Here is a 22380-nt window from a genome sequence, read left to right as displayed (position 1 = left end):
CGGGAGAGGTAGTCAGCACTAAATTCTGGAAGTATCCGTGGCTGGGCATGGCCATCAGAGGCTGTCATGATGGTCAAGTGTATGCCTCACTTGATTTATCATGGGCCTTTGTTTGCTTTGTAGGTGTTATCTGCTGGTTTGGGAAATCAGAGAAGTTATGCACATTTGAGTGATGAGAGTGTTGAGTGCTGATTACAGTTGAGGATTGTGACACATCATGCCTTTAGGACTTGCTGAAAAAGAGGATAGTGTTGACTCAATCATTACAGAAACAGATGGTATTTTGTTGGTTACCACAGGCAGTTGAAATCCATCTTCTTTTTCATTAGAAACTGACCTTTAAGCATCTATAAGAATAAAAGCTGGTACTATTAGGCCTAAAGTCTTCCAGAGATGATCCATGAGAGGTGAAATTGGCCCCAGTGTGACTCTGGTATCTGTCTGGTGTCTTTATTCTCCCTCCTGGCATCCTCCAGATGGTTGTCACTTTGTTACAGTTACCTAAGAGGAGGCTAGTCAGGTTACTGAATATAAGCTGCCAATTTGAATTTCCCTGAGGATACTGAGGAGGCTCACTTTGAGGGAAGGTGTCCTGGAGACTGCCATCTTGACCAGTAGCAATGCCAGAATGTGCACAGACTTCTGTGGTTTCTACCCTGTGTGCCTCTCTATTGTTGGGGAACTCAGCTGCATATTACTTCCTCATAAATTGAACATTTAAGTTGAGAGAGCCTATGGATTATGTGTGTATAAAGGAAGGAAAACTATACATACTTTTCTAGTTTGGTCAACACTGTTTCCAGTTGCCCTGAGTTGTCCCATCACTTGAATTGAAAAGGCCCTTTGCCTTCTGAACCTTTACCCGGAAGCATAGACATGGGCCAAGGGCAATAATGGTGAAAGTTGCCAGCAGTCATCAGGGCTTACTGTGTCTGGTAAGCACTATGGGCCATACTCATTTGATCCTCAGTTGCAAAGTAGAGATGTTATTAGTGGGCCGTATGAATGAGGGGACCAGCAGAGAGGGAGGGCAGCCTGTGCAGCGCTCTGTACTAGCATGTGGCAGTCTCCTCCACGCTCATTTACTTAATGAGCACACCAATTTGCCTCCTATGGAGAAAGGAATATGATGATTTTGTTTATGTAGAAATGTAAAGATTTCTTTCCCTGATCTCTGCAAATGTCACGGGTCGTCTAGGAAGTCAGGGCATGTTTGGGGTGGTGTGCTTATCCCTGGACTGGGCATGGCTTTGTCAGCTTGTCCTTGTGAGCACGCTGTGCTTGTGCTCAGGTCTGAAAACGCTGTACATTGGAGAGTAGAGCTACTTTGATGCTGTCTCAAAGGAGTTCTGACTTGTGCACCCAGGAAAGTAGGTCTTCTTACAACTCCAGGGAGTGGTGGCTACTCAGGGGTTGACAGTGTATCTATCAGTGTTGTGATGCCCATGACTTCATAGTTTAGAAGTTAGAATCCGTAAGTTTAATGAACCTTTCAATCTATACAACTGCTAAATGTTTATGCTATGATTATTTTAAAGTAGTTTTCTTCTTTCAAAAGGGCTTTTGAATTTTGTTTTCCTTAGTCAGGCGTGGTGTTTCATGCCTATAATCTCAGAACCAAGATGTTGAGGCTGGTGGATTGCTTTGAATTCAAGTGTAGTCTGGACTACTTTGGGCTCCAAAGTGAGACCCTGTCTCAAACAAATAGTTGGTTTCCTCTTCTGTCCGAGACTCACTCTGCTGCCAGTGTTGAATGGGCAGGAGATGACTTCCCTGAACAGTTCACACGTTCTAGGAGATTCTTGTGCCAGGACTAAGAACACGTCATCCTGTATCACTGGAAGCATGCAAGGAAGCATCCCTGGCCTTTGTGTCTTCCAGCCTTTTGAGAATGTCTAGAACAACACTGTGTCTTAATATAATTGTATTTGTTTTTATAATAGAGGAAATGCATGCCGAAATCTGTTATGCTGAGTGTCTCCTACAGAAAGCAGCACTCACATTTGTGCAGGTAATAAACATTGGGCTGAATATTGGGGTTGTATGGGAAGCCTGCCAGCATTGTGTAGAAAATGGTACGCGTTACTCATCATGTGTTAGCACTGAGACTAGGGTGGTAATGAAAGATATTTGTTGTCTTGATAAAGTTTGCCTGAAAAAAGTCTCCAGAGAGCTGTATTCCCACTCAGATGTACTTAGTGGCTGTTTCAAATGGCTTTTAGGATGCTTCTTAGTATGAAAACAAAGAGGGCTCCAGTTTGCACATGTGTTGTCCAGGCTGAGACGCCCCCTCTCTCCCTTCAACATGGTTTCTCTGTGTAGCCTGGGTGTCCTGGGACTCTCTGTAGACCACATGGCCTCAAACTCACAGAGATTCCCCTACTTCTGCCTCCCAAGTGCTGAGACCTCTGCACATGGCTTATTGTGCCACATGCTTCTGTGAAGTTCAGTACACATGCATGGGTAGCCACGCTTTTCATGGTCCCTTCAACTTTTTACTTACCCCTATCCTTTCTGTCCTCATTCCCCTTCCTTGCCTTTGCCTCAAGACAGGGTCTCATTCTGTAGCTGTCCCTGGAACTCTCTATAAATCTAGGTTGTTTTTAAACTCATGGAGATCCACCTGCCCTTGCCTCCCAATTGCTGGTCACCAAGCCTGGACAGAATAATTTTTAAAAGTTAAGGAATTGGTACTTTAATTTCACCTGTCACCTATGTGTGTCTCAATGCTTTGGAAACATGAACTCTGCATATGGCCCAGTGATGGCTGTTGTGATGGACAGGAGATAATAAGGAGGCAGAAGACCAGCTCAAACTTCTAAATTATTTTGAAGTTATTTCTCCGGTTTTTAATTTTTTTTTTTTTTTTTGGTGGTAGTGATATTTTTTTTCCCCTGCAAGTTGACATGTTAGCTTAGAGTCTGGTTCAATAAAATTGAATCAATGTGGCCCTTTTATCCTGTTCCCCGAAGCCCTGAAGAAAACCCAGACAGGTTACCAGTAACAGTCTCACCACCTCAGTAGCATCATGATGTGAGTCACAGAGGCCCCAGCTTCTTCCTTATGTGTTTTCCAAAGATTTGACAATCAAATATTAGGTTTGCAAGTTTGTTTTGTAATTGGGGACTTGAAATCAAACATCTTGGTGGTTTCCATGACCTCTTGTCTTCCTCATGTCTGCCTGTGGTCTCTTCCTTGTCCATGCTTTGTCTGGTTAAGGATCTGCAGCTCCATCCCTTCCTCCGTGCTCCCACCATCACTGCCCCTGCAGAGGTACTCACCAGCTCCACCCCTTCCTCCGTGCTCCCTCCATCACTGCCCCTGCAGAGGTACTCACCAGCTCCACCCCTTCCTCCATGCTCCCACCATCACTGCCCCTGCAGAGGTGCTCTTCAGGCCCACCCCTTCCTCTGTGCTCCCTCCATCACTGTCCCTGCAGAGGTACTCACCAGCTCCACCCCTTCCTCTGTGCTCCCACCATCACTGCCCCTGCGGAGGTGCTCTTCAGGCCCACCCCTTCCTCCGTGCTCCCTCCATCACTGCCCCTGCGGAGGTGCTCTTCAGGCCCACCCCTTCCTCCGTGTTCCCTCCATCACTGCCCCTGCAGAGGTGCTCTTCAGGCCCACCCCTTCCTTTGTGCTCCCACCATCATGGCTTTTGCAGAGGCACTCACCAGCTCCACCCCTTCCTCCGTGCTCCCTCCATCACTGCCCCTGCAGAGGTGCTCTTCAGGCCCACCCCTTCCTTTGTGCTCCCACCATCACTGCCCCTGCGGAGGTGCTCTTCAGGCCCACCCCTTCCTCCGTGCTCCCACCATCATGGCTTTTGCAGAGGCACTCACCAGCTCCACCCCTTCCTCCGTGCTCCCACCATCACTGCCCCTGCAGAGGTGCTCTTCAGGCCCACCCCTTCCTTTGTGCTCCCACCATCACTGCCCCTGCGGAGGTGCTCTTCAGGCCCACCCCTTCCTCCGTGCTCCCACCATCATGGCTTTTGCAGAGGCACTCACCAGCTCCACCCCTTCCTCCGTGCTCCCACCATCACTGCCCCTGTGGAGGTGCTCTTCAGCTTTTGTCAAATTGATTATACAGACTGCTGTTGAGTATTTCTGTCCCTGGTTTCTTTTTACCATCCCGCCTTCTGTGATTGAGGACTCAGTTAGAAACAAGACTCTCTCTTGCCTTGTTATTTTCTGCTGCTGTATTTCATGGCTTTCATGGGATCTGTCAGTGTTCTGTATCAGAATATTACAAATTGGGAAGGGATTTCCAGGCTGTACTGGTGCCTTCCCCAAAACCCCCTGTTCTCAACTCTTACGATTGTCCTCAGGTGCTACTCACCCCGGGCACAGGGGTCGAGGTAGCATCCCTTGTCCTTTGCTCCTTCCTTCTCTGCAATAGCTGTTCCGATAGCTCTCATCTCCATGCATGCAGATGCTGGCCTGGCCTTGACTGCTTCCTGGTGTATCCAGCTGAGGGCTGCTTTGTCTTCCTTCCTTCACCTGGTCTTTCCTTGTCTTTTCTTGGTGCTAAAAGCACCAATGCTTCCAGGAGGGTTTTCTGGCTGATGTCATGCTCCGCTTTGTGTTCTCTTGACATCTGTGCATGTCTCCATCACTGTGCATGCATAGTCACTTAGCACATCATATTGCTCTTGCATGCAGGTGCCCAGCACAAAATAAGCATTTGGTCAGTGTTTGCTGAATCGTGGAGTGAAATACCCTTATTTGAATCAGAGTTTAGTCTGACCCAAGAAATTTCTTTCTGTCTTGTATTTGAACTTGTATAAGAGTTCTTAGAATAAGAATATCAAAATTGAAGTTCCATAGTCAATTTTGTATTTACTGACTTGTATAATAATAGGAATGTTAAAGATTTAAGTAACGAATGAGAATAATAAAGTAAAACAGTTTCTCCTTTGCAAATCTCCTTAGAAGTGTGGAGTATGGTCTTGTGTCTTGTAGCACCTTTAGCATAACATCCTTTAGTTGGCTATTTGGTATAACTTATTAGGAGGAGTCTCTTTTAGAATGCTGGTCCTGAAAGTGCCATTCATCTATGTCAAAACTGCCTCAATATGATGACCGATAACCCTCAGGCAAAGAGAAGTGAAACAGTCCTCTACCCCCAAATTGCATATTAGTGGCAACCACATCAGAATTTAGATCAGTGGTTTTTGGTCTGCAAATTTATAGGAGTACAATCTACAATGTTAAGTAGACTGCTTCATGCATTGCCAGAGAGAAGAACCATTATCCCATTTACTGGGTATGGTGGATGGAGAGTTTGGCCTTAAAGCAGATTTGTGTAGCCAAGTGTTCTGGATACCACTGATCCTGCAATAGTGTTGTTCAGTAGATGTTGACGTTTACTGAAGTAGCTTTGGATTACATTTGTGATGATTACTTTCTTAGAAATACAAGGTAATGCAAGCTTCTTAAAAGTGTATTCTCACCACCTTCAAACTTGTAAGGAAATTACAAAACGACACATTTCAAATGTAAAGCAAGAATCGTGTCAACTTCAAAATTATGTTCTCAAAATGCATTTGGGACCAGGGATACAGCTTAGTGGCAGGGTGTTTGTTTACTCAGCATGCTCTAGGTTCCATTCCCAGCAAAACACACACACACGCGCGCGCGCACACACACACACACACACACACACACACACTTTCTCATTACTCATTATACAAATACATACTGTTTATTTTTCCCCCTAAATGCTCTAATTATTTAATTGTATTATTTCCAGGATGAAAATATGATCAACTTCATCAAAGGTGGACTCAAAATTAGAACAAGTTACCAAATATATAAGTAAGTTACAAAGTAATACGTGACTTAAATTGAAATTAAATTAAATTATATATTTTTGAAGACACAAGTGTTGGTCTTAGAGTCAAGTGTTATCACTCCACTGATTGGCTTGTAAAAGGATTCTCTTGGGCTGTACAGTTCTGTTCTTCAAAATTCTTACGAACTTAGTGTGGCTAGATTTCTTCATTTGGTGTTGGTAAATCTATTTGACTCTTGCCTGAGTGTATTCAGTGCTATAAGACAGAGAGGTTTAATTGTACATACATTTCCAAGAGCAAATATTGGAAGAGAAAGTGGCAGACGCACCTTTCTTTATCTCTCCTAAGACGTTTTAGTGTATTTTGTATTTATGTTGTTATTTATATATTGTTTTCTTGAGATTCACTGTATAGCAAAGCCTGGCTTTAAGCCTCTGATTCTCCTGTCTGAGACTTTGGAGTGCTGGGATCACAGACATGTGCTACTACATTTGGCTTGCTTTAATTAAAAACTTAAAAAAAAATCTATAATTTTGTGTCTCTAGTTTTCATGGTTGCTATAGTGATATTATGTTAGTTTCTTGCCTTATTATAGTTAGTTTAGAGTTAATAGGTACTGTAAGAGGTAAAATGTAAGAGCTTTGTAAACAGTTTAACTTGCCATCAATTGGTCTTTATTGTAGCTTCCTTCCTGTTGGTGTGATCAACATTCAAGTTGAAAACAGTTTAGGGGAAGAGGGGACTTAATTGGCTCACACTTCCAGGCCACTGTTCATCATTGAGGGAAGTCAGAGCAGGATCTCAAGCAAGAACTTGAAGCAGAAACCACGAAGAAACACTGCTTTCTGGCTCATGCATAGGCTCATGCTCAGCTTCCTTACATAGCCCAGGACCTTCCTAGGGGATGCTGCTGCCCATAGTGGGCTGCATCTTCCTAAAGCAATTAGTAACCAATCTCTCACAGACTTGCCCACAGGCCAGTCTAGTTTTGATAATCCCTCAACTGAGAATCCCTTCTTAGGCAACTCTGGACTATGTCAAGTTGACCATTTATAGGACAGTCTTTTAACTATTCTTACGATGTGTTCTATATGTGTATCATTAAACCCATAACACAGCATCAACTTTTTGTTTCAGAGTCCTTTGTCTTACTCTTCTCTGCTTACCACTGTGTTTGGCATCGTTTCTGTTCACTTTTATGCTGATGAACTAGTATCTCTCATAGTATCAACTTTCAACATTTTTCTTCCGTTTTCATTTATTTGAAAACCAGCTTATTTTGACTTTTACCTTCAAGGCTATCCTTGCTAAGTGTAGTATTCAGAGTTGTTACCATGTTATTTGCAGCCCTTTAAAACTACCACTCTGTCACACTGGTGCTTGTATTGTTTAGACCTCCGCTGTTGTGTAATTGTTCTATATATCTTCTGTTTTTGTTTTGCTTTTAGTTTTTTGTTTTTCAAGACAGGGTTTCTGTTTGCTTTGGAACCTGTCCTGGTACTTGCTCTGTAGACCATGCTGGCCTTGAATGTAAAGAGATCCTCTTGCCTCAGTCTCCCGAGTGCTGGGATTAAAGGTATTCGCCCAGCCTGTTCTATATATCTAATGTGACTTTTTTCCCCTGGTCTTCTTGAAGAATATGTTGTATCTTTGCACTTCAGCAATTTGATTTTAGGCTTTTGTGGCCATTATTTCTTCAAAGGTTTTTTCTTTCTTTCTTTCTTTCTTTCTTTCTTTCTTTCTTTCTTTCTTTCTTTTTTTTTTTCTTTTGGTATCTTCTGCATCCTCTGAATCTCTAAGTGCACCCCAGTAAGCCTGATTATGTTCAACAAGTTACATACATACCCACACCTACTTTTTTATTTTAGGTTAGACCCAAAAATGTGGGTCATCTTGGAGTCAATTTCTTTTCGTTGCTTTTTCTGTTGACTATATGTTTTCCTGAGGAGTGATTTTTAAATTGTATGCTAGATATTGATGGATCTGTAGAGACTCTGGATTCTGTCATTTTTTTTTCTCTGAAGTGTGCCAAGCTCTGTTCTGGGAAGCAATTCATTTGCTTAGACTTGGGCTCCAGAGTCTTACTGTAGCAGGGACATCATGGCTGCACCTCTGTTGTGTTGTCTTCCCCTGCTGTCTCTCGGACCCTTCCCTAGTCACATAGCTGATGGGTCCGCCAAGACTTCCAGTGTTGTTGTGACGTCTATTTTGGTGTTCCCATCTGTGTTGTTCTCTCATCTATGGAAATGTTCATCCAGCTCCTCTAGCTGATTGGAACTCCATCTTCTGACTTTGAACCCAGTGAATCTGTGGCTTACAGATGTGTTCTATGCACGCCATAAGGAGTGGGGCATGCTTGCAGGCACATAGACACATAGATATAAGATTAATTCATGAGCTATTTCCTGCTTTCAAATTTAGCTCTTCTCCAGTTTCTGCCTACTCCATCCACCTTCAGTTTCCAAGCCATAATATATATATATATATATATATATATATACACACACACACACACACACACACACACACAAAAACACACACTTGTGTGTGTTTTTGTGTGTGTGTGTGTGTGTGTGTGTACTTTTCAGAGTTTATAATTGTTATGTGTGGGAAAGCAAATCTTACATAAGCTTCCTGCCATTACTGGGAACAAATCCCATTACCAGAAGCAGAACCTGAATCAGTATTTCAAGAGGCGCTTTTTACCAGTAGTCATTATGTAAACCTGGAACCCATTTAAAAAAAAAAAAAATCTTCCAAGAGGGAGCAGATTTGGGGAACTTGGCATGATGTTTTAAGATTTCCTTTCCAAGTATTTTTTAGAAGATTTAAGAGTTGATTGCTTTTCCAGTCATTTAAACAGTGCTGTGGTGACAGAGACACCTGTATCGTGCAGTGACAGGGCTTTGAAACAGGGCGTGTGTGGGTGTGGGTGTGTGTATGTATGTGTGCATGCGCGCACATGTGTGCGTGCATGCATGCATGTACTTTCACACACTGATGTTTAGCTGGAAGTTCACACTACACTGAGTTCCTATTTATACATGAATCCTTCCAAAATGGTGGAGAAAGAGAAATATTTTAAATAAACATTTTTTTGGAAAAATGTTTTAAGGAAAAAACTGCCATTAATATAAAAATAAATTTCAACAAGATCTAGCACTTAAAAATTTTTAAAGTTTAATTACGGAAGAACATAGGGAAATATTTTATGATCTTAAAATTAAAAACTTGGGGCTGGAGACATGCTTCAGAAGTTAAAAGAGCACTTCCTGATTCCTCACAGGATCCATGTTTGGATCTCAGTGCCCACTTTGGTGGCTCACAAATCCCTGTGATTCCAGTTCCAGGCAGTCAGAGGCCAATTGTTCACACACAGACACATGCACATACACACACACACACACACACACACACACACACTGTAAAAATTAAAAAGCTTTTAAGTTATGTGAAAATTTTCTACTTTGAAATAATTATAATTTTCATATATCTATTCAGATTTATAGATATAATCATTTCCTAAAATAAAAAGGTCAATTATGGTTTAAAGTCAACTTTTAAACTTTGATTAAAATGTTTCATTATGCGAACTGGAATGACTCAGTGGTTAAGCATTCATAACTACTCAGGCAGTGGATCCAAGTTCAGTTCCCAGCACCCGGGTTGGGTGGTTCTCAACTGCCTGTCACTCTAGATCCAAGGGACCTGGTGCCTCTGGTCTCTTTGGGTACCCATATGCAAAGCAACACACCATACACAGACACAAACACACATATAATTAATTTAAAAAAATTCTTCTTTGTAGTATTTGTCACTATAAAGGATTTTTATAGCTTGTTCTCTTAGATTCACAAATATATACTAAATAACCATAGCTCAATTACTAGGCTGGCATCTACTGCCTCTAGCGTCCAACTGTCTCATCATTGCTCCTTTTATTCTAGGGTATAGCCTGGGATTCACATTTGTCATGTCCCCATAATCTCTGGCTTTGTTGAGACAGGGTCTCACTCTGTAGCCCAGGTTGGCCTTGAACTCTTGGAATCCCTCCTGTTTCAGCCTCCTGAGTACTAGGATGTCTATCTGTTTTTTAAAAGAAAACAAATGTGGCCCAGGGCATATGACAGCATGGGATGGTGTTTGGGAGGAAGCTGAATCAAATCAGTGCCTTTGGTTAGTTAGTTATTTCTGCTTAAACCAGGTCAGCTCTGAGCTTGCAGGATTTGGTAGAGCGTATCGTAAGGGAAGCTGTGTGCTTTACACATTGCATTGCATTGGTGATAGGAGAGACCTAGGTATACCTTACTTTTTTGTTGTTTTGCTCTTTGTGCCACTGGGGATGGAATGCAGGACCTTGGGGATGATATACAGGTGTCCTGCCTCAGACACACCCTCTGTGGTACCATCTCAGTTAGCAGTCACCACTTCCCGCCAGTTTGCATGCCCTTGATCTGAGGTCTGGGGACTTGTCTTAATTGCACTTAATTGCACTTTCCTAATGTGTGAGAGCCTTGGGTTCAGTTACTACCAGCACCAGCACCACCACCTTTGCTTCTGTAAAGGGAAAAGATAAGCTATATGATGCTTTTGTGACGGGAATAGTCTCAGCAAGCCCTGGCCAATCTGTGTGAGTCCATAGCAGCTGCAGGGAATTGAAATCTTTCTGACTGTAGTACCAGAGTTTCAGGGTGGAAGTCAGGGCTGTGAAGTGTTCATAGCAGTGGGGACCTAAACACACCCCAAGTCTTCTGGGAGACATTCCAGGGGATCTGTGAGATTGAACCCCCAAGGTTCTGTGGCTCCCAAATTGAGCTTGCTGATGGCTGATCCCTCTTTTTCTTTAAGTTTACAAATACTATCCTCTTAAACACTGTAAAAATGGGTGTTTCCTTTCTTCTTAGTGGGAATTACCCAGTAGCTTTAGGAGCAGGTGGGATTAAAATCATATTCTGTATTTTTTGTAGTATTTTAGGTAATGGCATTTATAGTATACAATTTGTATATTTATAGTATACAAGTAGAAAACTTGGTTTAACATTTATTTGTCAGAATCATGGGAAACTGATGCTCTATCTTTTTTCTCACCCCCAGAGAGTGCCTTTCTATTCTGCACGTAATTCAGAAAAACAAACATGAGCAGAACTTCTTCTATGAGTTCGAAGGAGGTGTCAAGCTTGGAACAGGGGCCTTTAATTTGGTAAGGAGACATTTATATGGAAACTAGAACCTTTTGTAGATGAAACAAGTGTCCAGTATCTCTCTTCTGTATTTGAACATCATCCCAAACGTCTACTTGTGTTTGGTTGATGAGCTGCTGGACTGGACTGGACTGGTTTTCTGTGCTGTGAATGTTACAAAGTTCTGCACATGCTCAGAGTAGCTTTAGACTGCACAGGGCAAGGGAAGCATGTAGGGCCCTGATTGGACCAGTAAGGCTTTTAGTAATGAGGAGCCTAGAATTTAGTTGTTTCTGCATTGAAGATGAGATGTTTTTGTTGTGATAATGATGGCTCTGGAGTTGAAGATGGGGTGGGGGGGGGTGATGTAACTTATGGAACAATTATTATGATCTCTGGGGAGATGCAGAGTCTGAGTAAGGCTGTCAGAATACAATGTGTTATTTAGAGAGTAGGAAATTTTATAAGATTTAACTGTTTATAAGATGAGGTAGTGAAAAGAGTAATGTTTAGAAGCTTATCGACCCCAGGGTTATGTCCATGAACCCATGTTCATTGGTCAATGTTGGGGCAGGCCGACTTTTCTCTGAAGATTGCCCATTCTGTTGGCTTGGCTGTTAACCTGGGACACAGTGTCTCCCATTCAGAGGATATATCCAAAACCTCTTCCTTCCTCCCAAGCCCCTGGCCATCTAACCCCAACCCATTGGCTACAGCCATGAATTGGTATGTCATTCCATATATGGCTATTTGTAGGAGACTGTCCCTTCTCCTCTGTCTTTCAGGGACATCCCAGGAAGGGGCTGAGCTATTGTGGCTGCCCACTTCTGTTAGTGATGAGCCATCACCCACATTACCTTAGGTTTGTACTTTCCAGAACAAGCTGAAGGAAACCTCTCATAAACCAGGGTTGGTGGGTGGCTCACACTGTAATCCAGCACTTGGGAGGCAGGAGGTCACTGCAAGTTAAAATCCAGCTTAAGCTACAGATGAGACCCTATTTCAACAAAACAAAGCAGAATGGAAAAAAGCAGAAAGAAGCCCCACCCATTACTTTCATGTCATTTCATTTCACACGAGAAGAGCCAAGCCAGTGCTTAGAGGATCATGGAAGCCAGGCTTTATTGTCCCCTCCCGAGTCACAGCCAGTTTAGACTTGGTTTGGTTTATGGGAGCTTTTGAACTTGTAACCAGTTTAGGGTTAACCATTGTGTTGTCTACAGTGTTAAAGTTTCCAACGCCTAAGTACACCCATGCTTCTATTTTTTTCTTGCAGATGCTGTCTCTTTTACCAGCAAGAATTATCAGATTGCTAGAGTTTATTGGATTTTCTGGAAACAGGGTACAAACAGCATTTTGTCTTAATTTTGACAGAAGTTTCTGCCTTTCTCTGTTGTAGAGTTCTTCCCCAGCAGCTTTTCAAATGATGTTCTCTCAAGAGTGCCTCGTTTCATAGGTTTGAGATGAATGCCATCTCTTCCACACAGTGCTCCCTCAGACTTGCCAATGAGGCACAAGTGTTTCTAACGTCCAGAGTCATTTGTTCCCAAGGTACTCACTCTGTTCCCACGAAATAGTGAGTTCCTATCCCACCTTCCCTACTGGGTGGCAGGCCTCTGCAGGCCTGCGTTCTTGCCCATCACAGTGCCTTGAGCTTGGACCTCAGTTTAGATTTCTGTGGTGCTGGGGGTGAAACCCAGGCCTGGCTTCACACATGATTGGGTACATGCTCTACCATTGAGACAAGTTCCTACCAACTCAAAATCAATAATTTTATCAAAGAAATGCAGTATTGCTTGGAAATGAGCAGTTTCTTCCTCTCTCTAAAGTCACATGATAGATAGGGATTAGTTTGATCTTCGTTGCTGTGATGACACATTCTGAACAAATAGAGTGTAGGGGAGGGGAAGGTTTATTTCCCCTTACACTTCCAGGCTGCAGTCCACTGCTGAGTGAAGTCAGGGCAGGAACTGAAGGCAGGGATCTGGAGGAAGGAACTGTGAGCAGTCTGTTTGCTGACTTGCCGTATTGCTTGCTCCTGCTCCTGCTTAGCCAGCTTTCCTATACAGCCCTGCACTACCTGCCTAGGGGTTGTGCTGCTCACAGTGGGCGGTCTTCCCCAACAGACGTGCTTACAGACCAGCCTGAGCCTGGCAATTCCTCGGTATAAGCTTTCCAATCAGGTGACTCTAGGCCGTGTTACATGGACAAATAAAGCCAACTAGGGCAGTTTAAAAGGATTTACCAGATTGTCTTCTGCCAGTTTAAAATGGGAAGTTTGTTTCTGTTTAATTAGTACCATTATTCCAAACTGGTCAAAAAAATAAATGGGAAAGTTTCTAAATGTGCTTTTCTTAAAGTCAGACTTTTCTCTTTCTGTGACGCAATTCTTCTCCGCAGGACCTGGGCCTTCTGCAGCTACGGGAGGGTGCGTCCGGAAGCAGCATGCGGTCCCCACTCTGCTGTCTTACCATCCTGGCTTTTCATACCTATATCTCTCTGATTCTCGGTAAGAGCTGGCAGTCTCCAGCCTGGGCTTTCAGTATTTTTTGAGTTGGCATATAGTGAGATTTGTTACAGTGATCTTTGGTAGAGACACACTTGACTGGTTGCTTTCAATGAACATTTTTTAAACATTACTTATTTATGCATTATATATACATACACATACATACATACATACATGAATGTTTTGTCTGCATATATGTCTGTGTACCACGTGCATGCCTGGAACCCACAGAGGCCAGAAGATGCCATTGGATCCCCTGGTACTGGAGTTACAGATGACTGTGAGCTGTGCTAAGAATTGAAGCTGGTTTCTCTGAAAAAAGCAGCCAACACTCTTAACCACTGAGCCATCTCTCTAATACCTCACTGAGCATTTTAAAACCTATTCTCAGATAAGATTTATATATTAGGCTGCTGAATTTTACCACACTCATGTTAATTTTTTGATTTTTTTTTTCATAAAATTTAATTTGGAGGTAAAGTAAGTTAACATTGCCTGAAAAGTAGAAATGTCAAGAGGAATCTGAGATGGCCACCACCGTTCTTAAGAATTTGTCTGCCCTAGAGTTCTGTAAGTCATAAACTTTTCAGATGAAAACAAAGACAAAATAAACACTTGGATCTTGTCTGTGTTTGTTTTGTTATTAGTGACATCGGGGGAGTTGGTTGTAAATGTGTACCGTGTTTTGTGAGCACTGAGCCGTATCTGTTCACTTTCTAGGCACAGGAGAAGTGAACGTTATGGAAGCAGAGAGCCTCCTTGCACCCTTCCTTCGACAGTTCCCAAATGTATGCTTACTTTTCCGGTGCCTGTCCCAGCCATGACTCATCAGCCGCCATTGTCTGCTGAAGTGTGCTTTTTGCTTTCTCTGCAGGGCTCGCTCATACTGTTCTACCACGCCCGAATCGAGCTGCTGAAAGGCAACGTTGAAAATGTGAGTTATTTCATCAAGGGTTACCCGGGGCCAGTGTCTGTGCGGAAGGGTTGCCTCACACGTCACTCAGCATAAGTACATTTGTCTACATGGACTAGGAAAAAACCAGAAACAGGCAATGTCATTCTGAAAAGCCAAGCTTTTACTTTGTGCATATAGATGGTCACATTTAGTAACTTACATCAGTGTGTGTTTATACATAAAGTACATGGGATAGTTCATGGTAGAACTATGAAATATAATACATGGCCAATCTAAGGGGTTCCAGAAAACTTTGACTATTGTCTGTTTGTGTGTTGACATTGGAACTTACCTTTTGCCTATGAGGCAACTGCCCTGGTTCCTCATCAGAGGAACGAGTTGATTCATTCCCTTGAAGTAGAAGAGTGTGGGTGCATATATGATACCCTTCCTCACAGATAGGAGCAAACCTTTTTTTCCTATTTATATAAAACCCTAGTTCTTCCTCCAGGCCAGAATATGTAAGTCTCCCTCTGTTCATTTTGATGGCTGTATTTCCTTTCATGAGATGGATATTTAAATGCACTACATGAGATGGATATTTAAATGCACTACAGTGGCTACTAATGATTGGCCACTAAACCATCACCATGTGTACATTTCTGTGCATAGATACATCGGTGTCAAATTCTGGGTCAGATGGTGCTTGTGTTTATGTCATCCAGGCAAACTGCCTTTCTTACCTAAAGAAATGAGAAACTGAGACTGGAGAGATGCCTCAGTGGTTAAGAGCACCTGCTGTTCGTTCCGTTCCCAGCCCCCACACCAGGTGGCTCGCACCTGCCTATAACTCTGGCTCCAAGGGATCCGATGCCCTCCTCTGGCCTCCGTAGACACTAGGCATGCATGTGGTGCAGTATGTGTACAGTCACTCACATTTTAAAAATAATACATTTTAAAACATGGGACTCTGTATTTCTAGTGCTCTCTGTCAACTCTGTGTGTCCCTGTGTTTTGATTTTTTTGCCCATATGATAAGTGTAAAAAAAAAAAAGAATTGAATTTTTAACTTAACTTTGTTATTACTTTTATTATTTGTTGTGCTTGTCAAATCTAGGGTCTAGTGCATGTTGGGCAAATGCTTTGCCACCAAGCTACATTCCTACCCCAGAGTTTCAAATCCAATTAACCAGTTTGTCAGTTTGTTGCATGTTTATTGATTATTTATTCTTCCCTCTGATTTGTCTGATTACATCTTTACCAACTTTTCTGTTAAGGGCTCAGCTGACCTTTTGCTGAATTGTGACCTGCAGTGCCCTCTCTTTGCCCACCCAGGGCCTAGAATTTTGTTTAAAGTGTGTTTTGTCCAAAGAGGTTCTTACACTGTTATAGTCTGTGTTTTATGAAAGAATTTTGACATTTCTCTCTCACTTGGAAAGGGGCTTTCCTACTCCTATGTTATAAAGTACAAGGTCCCCCCCACAAAGTGCAGTAACACAGCAGAATCTAACTGTATCACCGCACATAAGGAAGGGAGTGTATTGTCATATTGAGTGGCTTAATGAGTGATGTTTTGTTCTTTCTGTACAAAGTGTTTTATGTATTTTATGTTAGGTTATTATCTCCTTGTCTAATATCTGCATGATCAGGTTTATGCAATTTTTATAGGCTCAAGAAACGTTTCGAAAATGCATTTCAGTTCAAGAAGAGTGGAAACAGTTTCACCATCTCTGTTACTGGGAATTAATGTGGATTTGTATATACCAACAAAATTGGATGCAGGCGTATTATTATTCAGACCTACTTTGCAAAGAGAGTAAATGGTCCAAGGTAAAGTGTCCTACCTTTGTCGGAGTCTTCTGTTAGCTACATGGCCACAGTGCTTTGTCATTTAAGACTGATTTTTCAAGAACATGGCATGGACACTTTTCTCTATTTAGAGACTGTAGGAGGAGGGAGTGGGCAGTGGATAGCTAGTGCACAATCACAGGTGGTGTCCTCAGCACTCCCAGCTTAAGAAATCCCCCGGAGTGCTCTGCAACCAAGGCATTTTACCGCCTGGGTAGACTGCAGGTAGGCTGTCAGTCTTTTTTATCACTGTTGTACTCTTGGTGGTTTTGTAGGCTTTTAGTACCCTGTGGCCAAGTTTTTGGTGATAATTAGAGTTAATTCTGAGCCCCTTTTGAGAAGCCGGGAGGGAGGAAGAGATCATGGTCTTCTGTTCTGTCCACTTTCCCACCTGTGATGGCGTGGTCCTGTCATTTTTGTTTTTGGTCTTTTGAGACAGAATTTCACTTTGGAGCCAAGGCTAGCCTGGAGCTCGCTATGAATCCCAGGTTGACCTAGAACTTGTGGCAACCTCCTGCCTATGCTTCCCCAGTGCTGGGGTTGTAGACATGTCACCGGACCCAGCTTTATTAGCACATTTTAGCATTTCAGTTAGGGCAGAGAGCTGAAGCCTGTGTTTTTTTTTTTTTTAAATTTAAAATTTTCACTTATACAATGTACTTTTATCATGTGCCCCCTCCCTCAATTCCTCCCAGATCCTCCGTATCCACCCAACTTTATGTTCTCTCCCTTTCCTTAAAAAATAAATAAATAAGTAGATCACAAAAATGAAAATCAAAACACACAAAGGATCAATAAACCGAAAGTCACAGAACAAAGCAAAAATCTCCCCACCCCCAAAACAACCAACCAAACAACCAAAAACCAAAAACATGGAGTTTGTTTTATGTTGAGCAGCTACTCCTAGGCATGGGACAGCATCCTGTCCCAGAGTGTGGTCAGTATACCCAGTGTCACTCACTCCATTGTAGAAAAGTGGTTGTCCCTTTCCCAGCAGATCAGTGCACATAGTTTCTTAGTTAGAGATGGGGTCCCATATTTACTCACCCCTCTTAGTGCTGGGGCCCCATTGAAACAGATATGAAACCTTTTAACATGACATCTAGGTCACTTCAGTGTGCAAGGTTAAAATGCCATGTTCTCTAGTAAGCTCATGACTCTGTTTCCTCTAGGCAACCTATGTGTTTTTGAAAGCTGCCATTTTGAGCATGCTTCCAGAGGAGGATGTGGCAACCACTAATGAGAATGTGGTGGCTCTGTTCAGGTAAGCACGACACTGTTTCTGTCACAGGGGCTCTGGGGGTGTTAGACACATAGGGCTTTTCCCCTTTACACCCCACTTCCATAGGTTTTAATTCCTCTGCTCAGCGGTATGGACACACTCAGAATAAATAATACATTTAGCTGAAGGCCAGCATGTCATTCCTTAGCATGATTTTCAGATGTGTGTGCAAGTCAGGGAATCATGAAAACATACCGCTGTGTTTGTTTCCTAGAATTAGGGTTTAATCACAGGGCTGTGCACCTGCTCTTTCATACTGGGGCTCTTGTCCTCCCCGTTTGATTCTTTCAGTGATGTAATCGGATATCTTCTGGAATCCTTTCCCTTTATGCATTCATAAAGTGATGCATAAGAAAGAGACCCCACAAACAATGTAGTCTTTCCCCATGAACGTTTAGTCTCTCTTCATCTTAGTTTCATTTTCATGTACTTAGATTTTGTGTGTGGGACTGTGTGTGTATGTATGCATCATGTGTAGGAGTGCGTGTGCACACCCAGACGTGTGCAGAGGACAGAGGACATTAGGAATTCCACTTGCTTAGGGGTGTGTGTGTGTGTGTGTGTGTATGTGTGTGTGTGTGTGTGTGTGTGTGTATGCGCGCGCGTGTGCGCATGTGCGTGCACCCAGACATGTAGGAATTCCACTCTACCACTCTCTGCCTTAATCCTTCTAGACAGGGTCTCACCAAATCTGGAGCCAAGCTGCTGGCCAGCAAATCCCAGTGCCCCTCCTGTCTCCTGTCTCTGCCTTCCCATTTCACAGGCAGGAGCATGAACCGACCTGGGGTTTGGGGATTTGAACTCAATTCTTCATGCTTGCCCAGCCAGCACTCTTACTGAGTCATCTCCCAGTCCAAATTCCTTAGAATTTGAAAATGCTAAATCCTAAAATGATTATTTACAAAGTTACTTATGTTATGCTAGCTTTTTCAAATCTGCATAGATGAATGACTGTCTTCTGATACACATTATATTGTATATCTGTGTAATATCTGCAGAGAGGAACAGGAAATGTACCAATTTTCATGCTTCCCTTCTCTTTTCTACTCATCTATGGAAATTGACAATCTTACACCTATACTGGACTGTGTTTGGCAACCGTAAGACACTAGCTAAGCTGACTGGAAGGAAATATGTGAATTAGTGTCTCTTACGGAATTGTGCATCCATATTGCTTGAATGTACATCCTAATCGAGATTGCTGGTCCCAGCCCCAGAACTGCCGATTCAGGTTTGGGGTAGCAGGTTCCTGGTTGCTACTGGCCTAGGATATAGATATGAAAACCTCAGTTGTGAATAATATGTATGTTCACTGGTCTTTTCATGTGATCTTTACAGACAGGTAGATGGCTTGAAGCAGAGGATCGCTGGGAAATCTCTCCCAACTGAGAAGTTCGCTGTGAGGAAGGCACGTCGGTACTCACCCTCCTCAGGTGCCCCAGGGAAGCTTGTCTTGCCAGCCCTGGTATTTACTTTTATTCATTGTTTACATACTAGAGATAAATTCACTATTGAGAGCATCAAGGAATGTATTTCCCTTTGGTTGTGAAGCTTATAACTCAGTTAAGCATGATTGTATAGTTTTATATTTATATATATACATAAATTACTTTTAAAAACATTGAACATTTAACCCGAGGCTTTTTGATTAGTTAGTATTTTCTAGACATTGTGATAAAGGCAAATTAAAAAAAAAATGTGTCATTTGATTTTTATCATAAAAGCAAGTACAGTCTCAGTTCCATATTTCAGATGAGGAAGTCTGAGCCTAAAGGGGGAAGATGACTTCACTAAAGTGGAATTTAATTACAAAACAAACCACAAATTCAGTTTTACGTTTTCTAATAGCTATGTAAAAAAGTAAAAGGAAACCTTTAAAGAATAATTTTTCAAGAATATAGTTTGTTTAATCTGGGCGTGGTGGCTCATATCTGTCATCCTAGCACTTGGGCAGCTGAGGCCAGAGAATTGCTGCAAATTTGAGGCCCAGCTTGGTCTATAAAATGAGACCCTGTCTGAGAAAACCAGCTACCTTCCCCACCCTTAAAATATACCTAACCCATGTAAGCAAAACTTTGCCAATTTGATGTGGAATTGTAAACAAGGGAAACTCACCCCTGAGCTGTGCCACGCCCTTTTGCATTGCAGCCTTTTGTAGATGGCTTCCCCAGCAGAGAGGAACCCCTTTTGGACTAGCATGTTCTACTGTGGAAGGGCTCTGGGCTACTGGCTGCTCCGGTCCTGCTTGACCTCACCCTCCTAATCAGCTCACTGCTTTGGCGAAGCCTCTGTGAAAACACAATTTGACCTGAATTTTTAAAACAAAGCCTTCTTTTGAGAGTGCTGGATATGCTACACCGCTATGACTCTCTAGCTATGGCATGGGAAAGTGTTCAATGCACCCCAGTGTCACAGTCCTCCTCTGTGGTTGGTTCTGTGAGCCTTCTGTAACTTGGGGGATTATTTAATCATTTTCCACTTAGAAGTTATGCAGCATTTCCCAGGTTTTTTTTTTTTTTTTTTTTTTTTTTTTTTTTTTACTGTTATAGACATGCTATAATGAACATCATTTGTATGCACATGTAGTTCTCTGGGGATGTTTTCAAAGAAGTGGAATTCTTAGTTGAAGTGTGTGTGTTAATGTTTGGGTAGATAACATTAAATTTCTCACGCACCCCCTCAATACTGTATCAAATGGCTGATAATTCTTCCTTCTTTTAATTTGCATTTCTGTGCTAACACTTCTGAGTGTCTTCATGTGCTCAGTTGTTCATATCCTTCTTCAGTTTTATTGGATTATTTTTATTTTGTAGCTCACTCTTGGAAGGATTTTTTTGTGTATTTTAAGTGGAATAAGAATATAGCCCCTGACAAGGGTCAGATAGGAGCTGGCCTACAGCTAGCACCTAGACCCAGGTGTTTTCCCACAGGACATCAGAGTAGACTGATGTGGTGAGATAGAAATGTGATGGGCCTGTAATTGTGTCCTGAGCACAGACAATAACAAGAGCACTGTTCTAAACACAGAGACCACACACCCTCTCCCAGTTGGTGCCTGTTTTGTTGCCTTAATTAGCTTTAGCCCTGTTCCACATTCATTGATATCAAGTGGTTTGCATTGGGAAGGTTCTGTGTCAAGGAACTTTCCGGAAATGTTACTGGACCATTATGTTTTTTTGTGTGTATTAGTGCTTAGACACTGATGTGGTATAAGGCTCTGTAATGCTTTGAACCCCTGAAGGTTGATGGGTATGCAGAGATGAAGAATTGACTAGACTCGGCCATGTCTTGCCTAAGGATGTTGGCACAGCCTGTTTTCCCTAAAAATTTCAACCAAGTTTGCCTCTCCCTTTGGTAAACACTACATCCATTAAAACATTTAAATTATCAGTTTAAAAATATCATTACTGAATTGTGCTCCTAGCTTCCAGTGCCATAAAGCAAACCTGATATCATTATGGGCTGCCTCATTCCCATGGCCTCTCTGGCTAAAAGGATTCTCAAACAATTATCTGTCGTATTTTAAAATTCATGCTCATCATATACCCTTCAAAAATATGAACTGTACTATCTGGACATTAGAAAAATATTTTCAAGCAAAAACACATTTGCTTTTGATCCAAAAAAAATTCTCATCTGTTAGTCCATTAAATATAATCTGCAACGAGAAGTCATTAGTTTACATTTCAGGAGCTGTCATTCAGCCATATGGCCTTTAAACAAACGTGTTTTCTGCATATTGGATCGTATTACTGGGCAGACACATGTTTTTAATGATATAAAAGAACCTGAGCCCAGTAAAATAAATATTCCAATGATCATTTCTAGTGATATGCTTGGAAACACTTTATGTAAACAACTAGCAGACATTTTAAAATATTTCCCTTTACTTAAAAGTAACAACAAAAGTTTACATTAAACAAAATTGTTCATAGTGTCAGTTTAAAGTATTATTTTACTTCTGTATAATCTATCCAAAGAATTGTATGCTAGTAGATAGTTAATGTCTATTTGTTGAATGAATTGATGATTTTAATAAGAGTATAAGATATATGCTTACTTACCTCAGAGCATGGAAGACAACAGACATATAGTAAACCCAGGGAAATTATGTCACTAAATTCCAAAATGAAGAAAGGTCGGAACAAGATCCTGACTGTCATGTTGAGGTCTTAGCAGACACTTCACATATGGTTTTCTCTCCTGTCTCCTTAGGAAATGATGTATGTCTGGAATGGCTTTTCAATAGTGGCCAAAAGGAAGGACCTTTCTGAAAACCTCTTGGTGACTGTGGAGAAGGCTGAGGCAGCTTTGCAAAAAAATCAGAGTAAGTGTGTAGACCCTGTCTTGACTCCATTTCCTCCCTGGTCTCTCCCCGGTGCATGTCTGCCCGTGTTGCTCTATGTGCATCTCAAGAGCAAGGTGTGAGCTTCTGGTGTCTGGGTGGTTGTCATAAAGATAAAGGGAGAATGGCGCCTCTTGATTCACCAGTGAATGGTGTCTGCCACAAAAGACCATGTGGGATGTGATTCCACTTTTATGGCATAGCCATTGTGGGCCGATTTACAGATGGATCAGTTAGCATTGTTTTTAAGGAACTGCTTTTCTTAATCTTTTTCTGCTGCTATAACAGAGTACTGTAGGTTGGGTAACTTATGAAGAAAAAGAAGTGTGTTTTCCACAGGTCTGAAGACTAGGGGGTACAGGATCAGTGTGTGCATGTGGTACACATGACATGCAGGCAAAATCCTCACACATATAAAATAAAAACCAGTACTCTTTTTGTTTGTTTGTTTGTTTTGTTTTGTCTTTCAAGATAGGGTTTCTCTATATTGCTTTGGAGTCTGTCCTGGAGCTCACTCTGTAGACC

At 42.1% G+C, this 22380-nt stretch overlaps 1 protein-coding gene across 4 annotated transcripts in view; it reads left to right on the top strand.

Annotated features, from left to right (window-relative positions):
* Nucleotides 1–22380, top strand: part of Ttc39b (tetratricopeptide repeat domain 39B) — a 99950-nt gene that overhangs the window by 61581 nt on the left and 15989 nt on the right. For all 4 annotated transcript variants that reach the window (XM_051188117.1, XM_051188118.1, XM_051188119.1 and 1 more), the window contains 11 exons: nucleotides 1944–2011; nucleotides 5754–5818; nucleotides 10891–10996; nucleotides 12253–12318; nucleotides 13377–13485; nucleotides 14206–14273; nucleotides 14360–14419; nucleotides 16049–16210; nucleotides 17401–17492; nucleotides 18849–18975; nucleotides 21726–21837. In XM_051188117.1, the coding sequence (XP_051044074.1) occupies nucleotides 1944–2011; nucleotides 5754–5818; nucleotides 10891–10996; nucleotides 12253–12318; nucleotides 13377–13485; nucleotides 14206–14273; nucleotides 14360–14419; nucleotides 16049–16210; nucleotides 17401–17492; nucleotides 18849–18975; nucleotides 21726–21837 (1035 nt within the window). The remainder of the gene's footprint in view (nucleotides 1–1943; nucleotides 2012–5753; nucleotides 5819–10890; nucleotides 10997–12252; nucleotides 12319–13376; nucleotides 13486–14205; nucleotides 14274–14359; nucleotides 14420–16048; nucleotides 16211–17400; nucleotides 17493–18848; nucleotides 18976–21725; nucleotides 21838–22380) is intronic.

This window comes from Phodopus roborovskii, unplaced genomic scaffold (genome assembly GCF_943737965.1).
Source record: "Phodopus roborovskii unplaced genomic scaffold, PHOROB, whole genome shotgun sequence".
In the NCBI taxonomy this organism is placed as follows: domain Eukaryota; kingdom Metazoa; phylum Chordata; class Mammalia; order Rodentia; family Cricetidae; genus Phodopus; species Phodopus roborovskii.
This window is presented reverse-complemented; position numbering and strand designations above follow the sequence as displayed.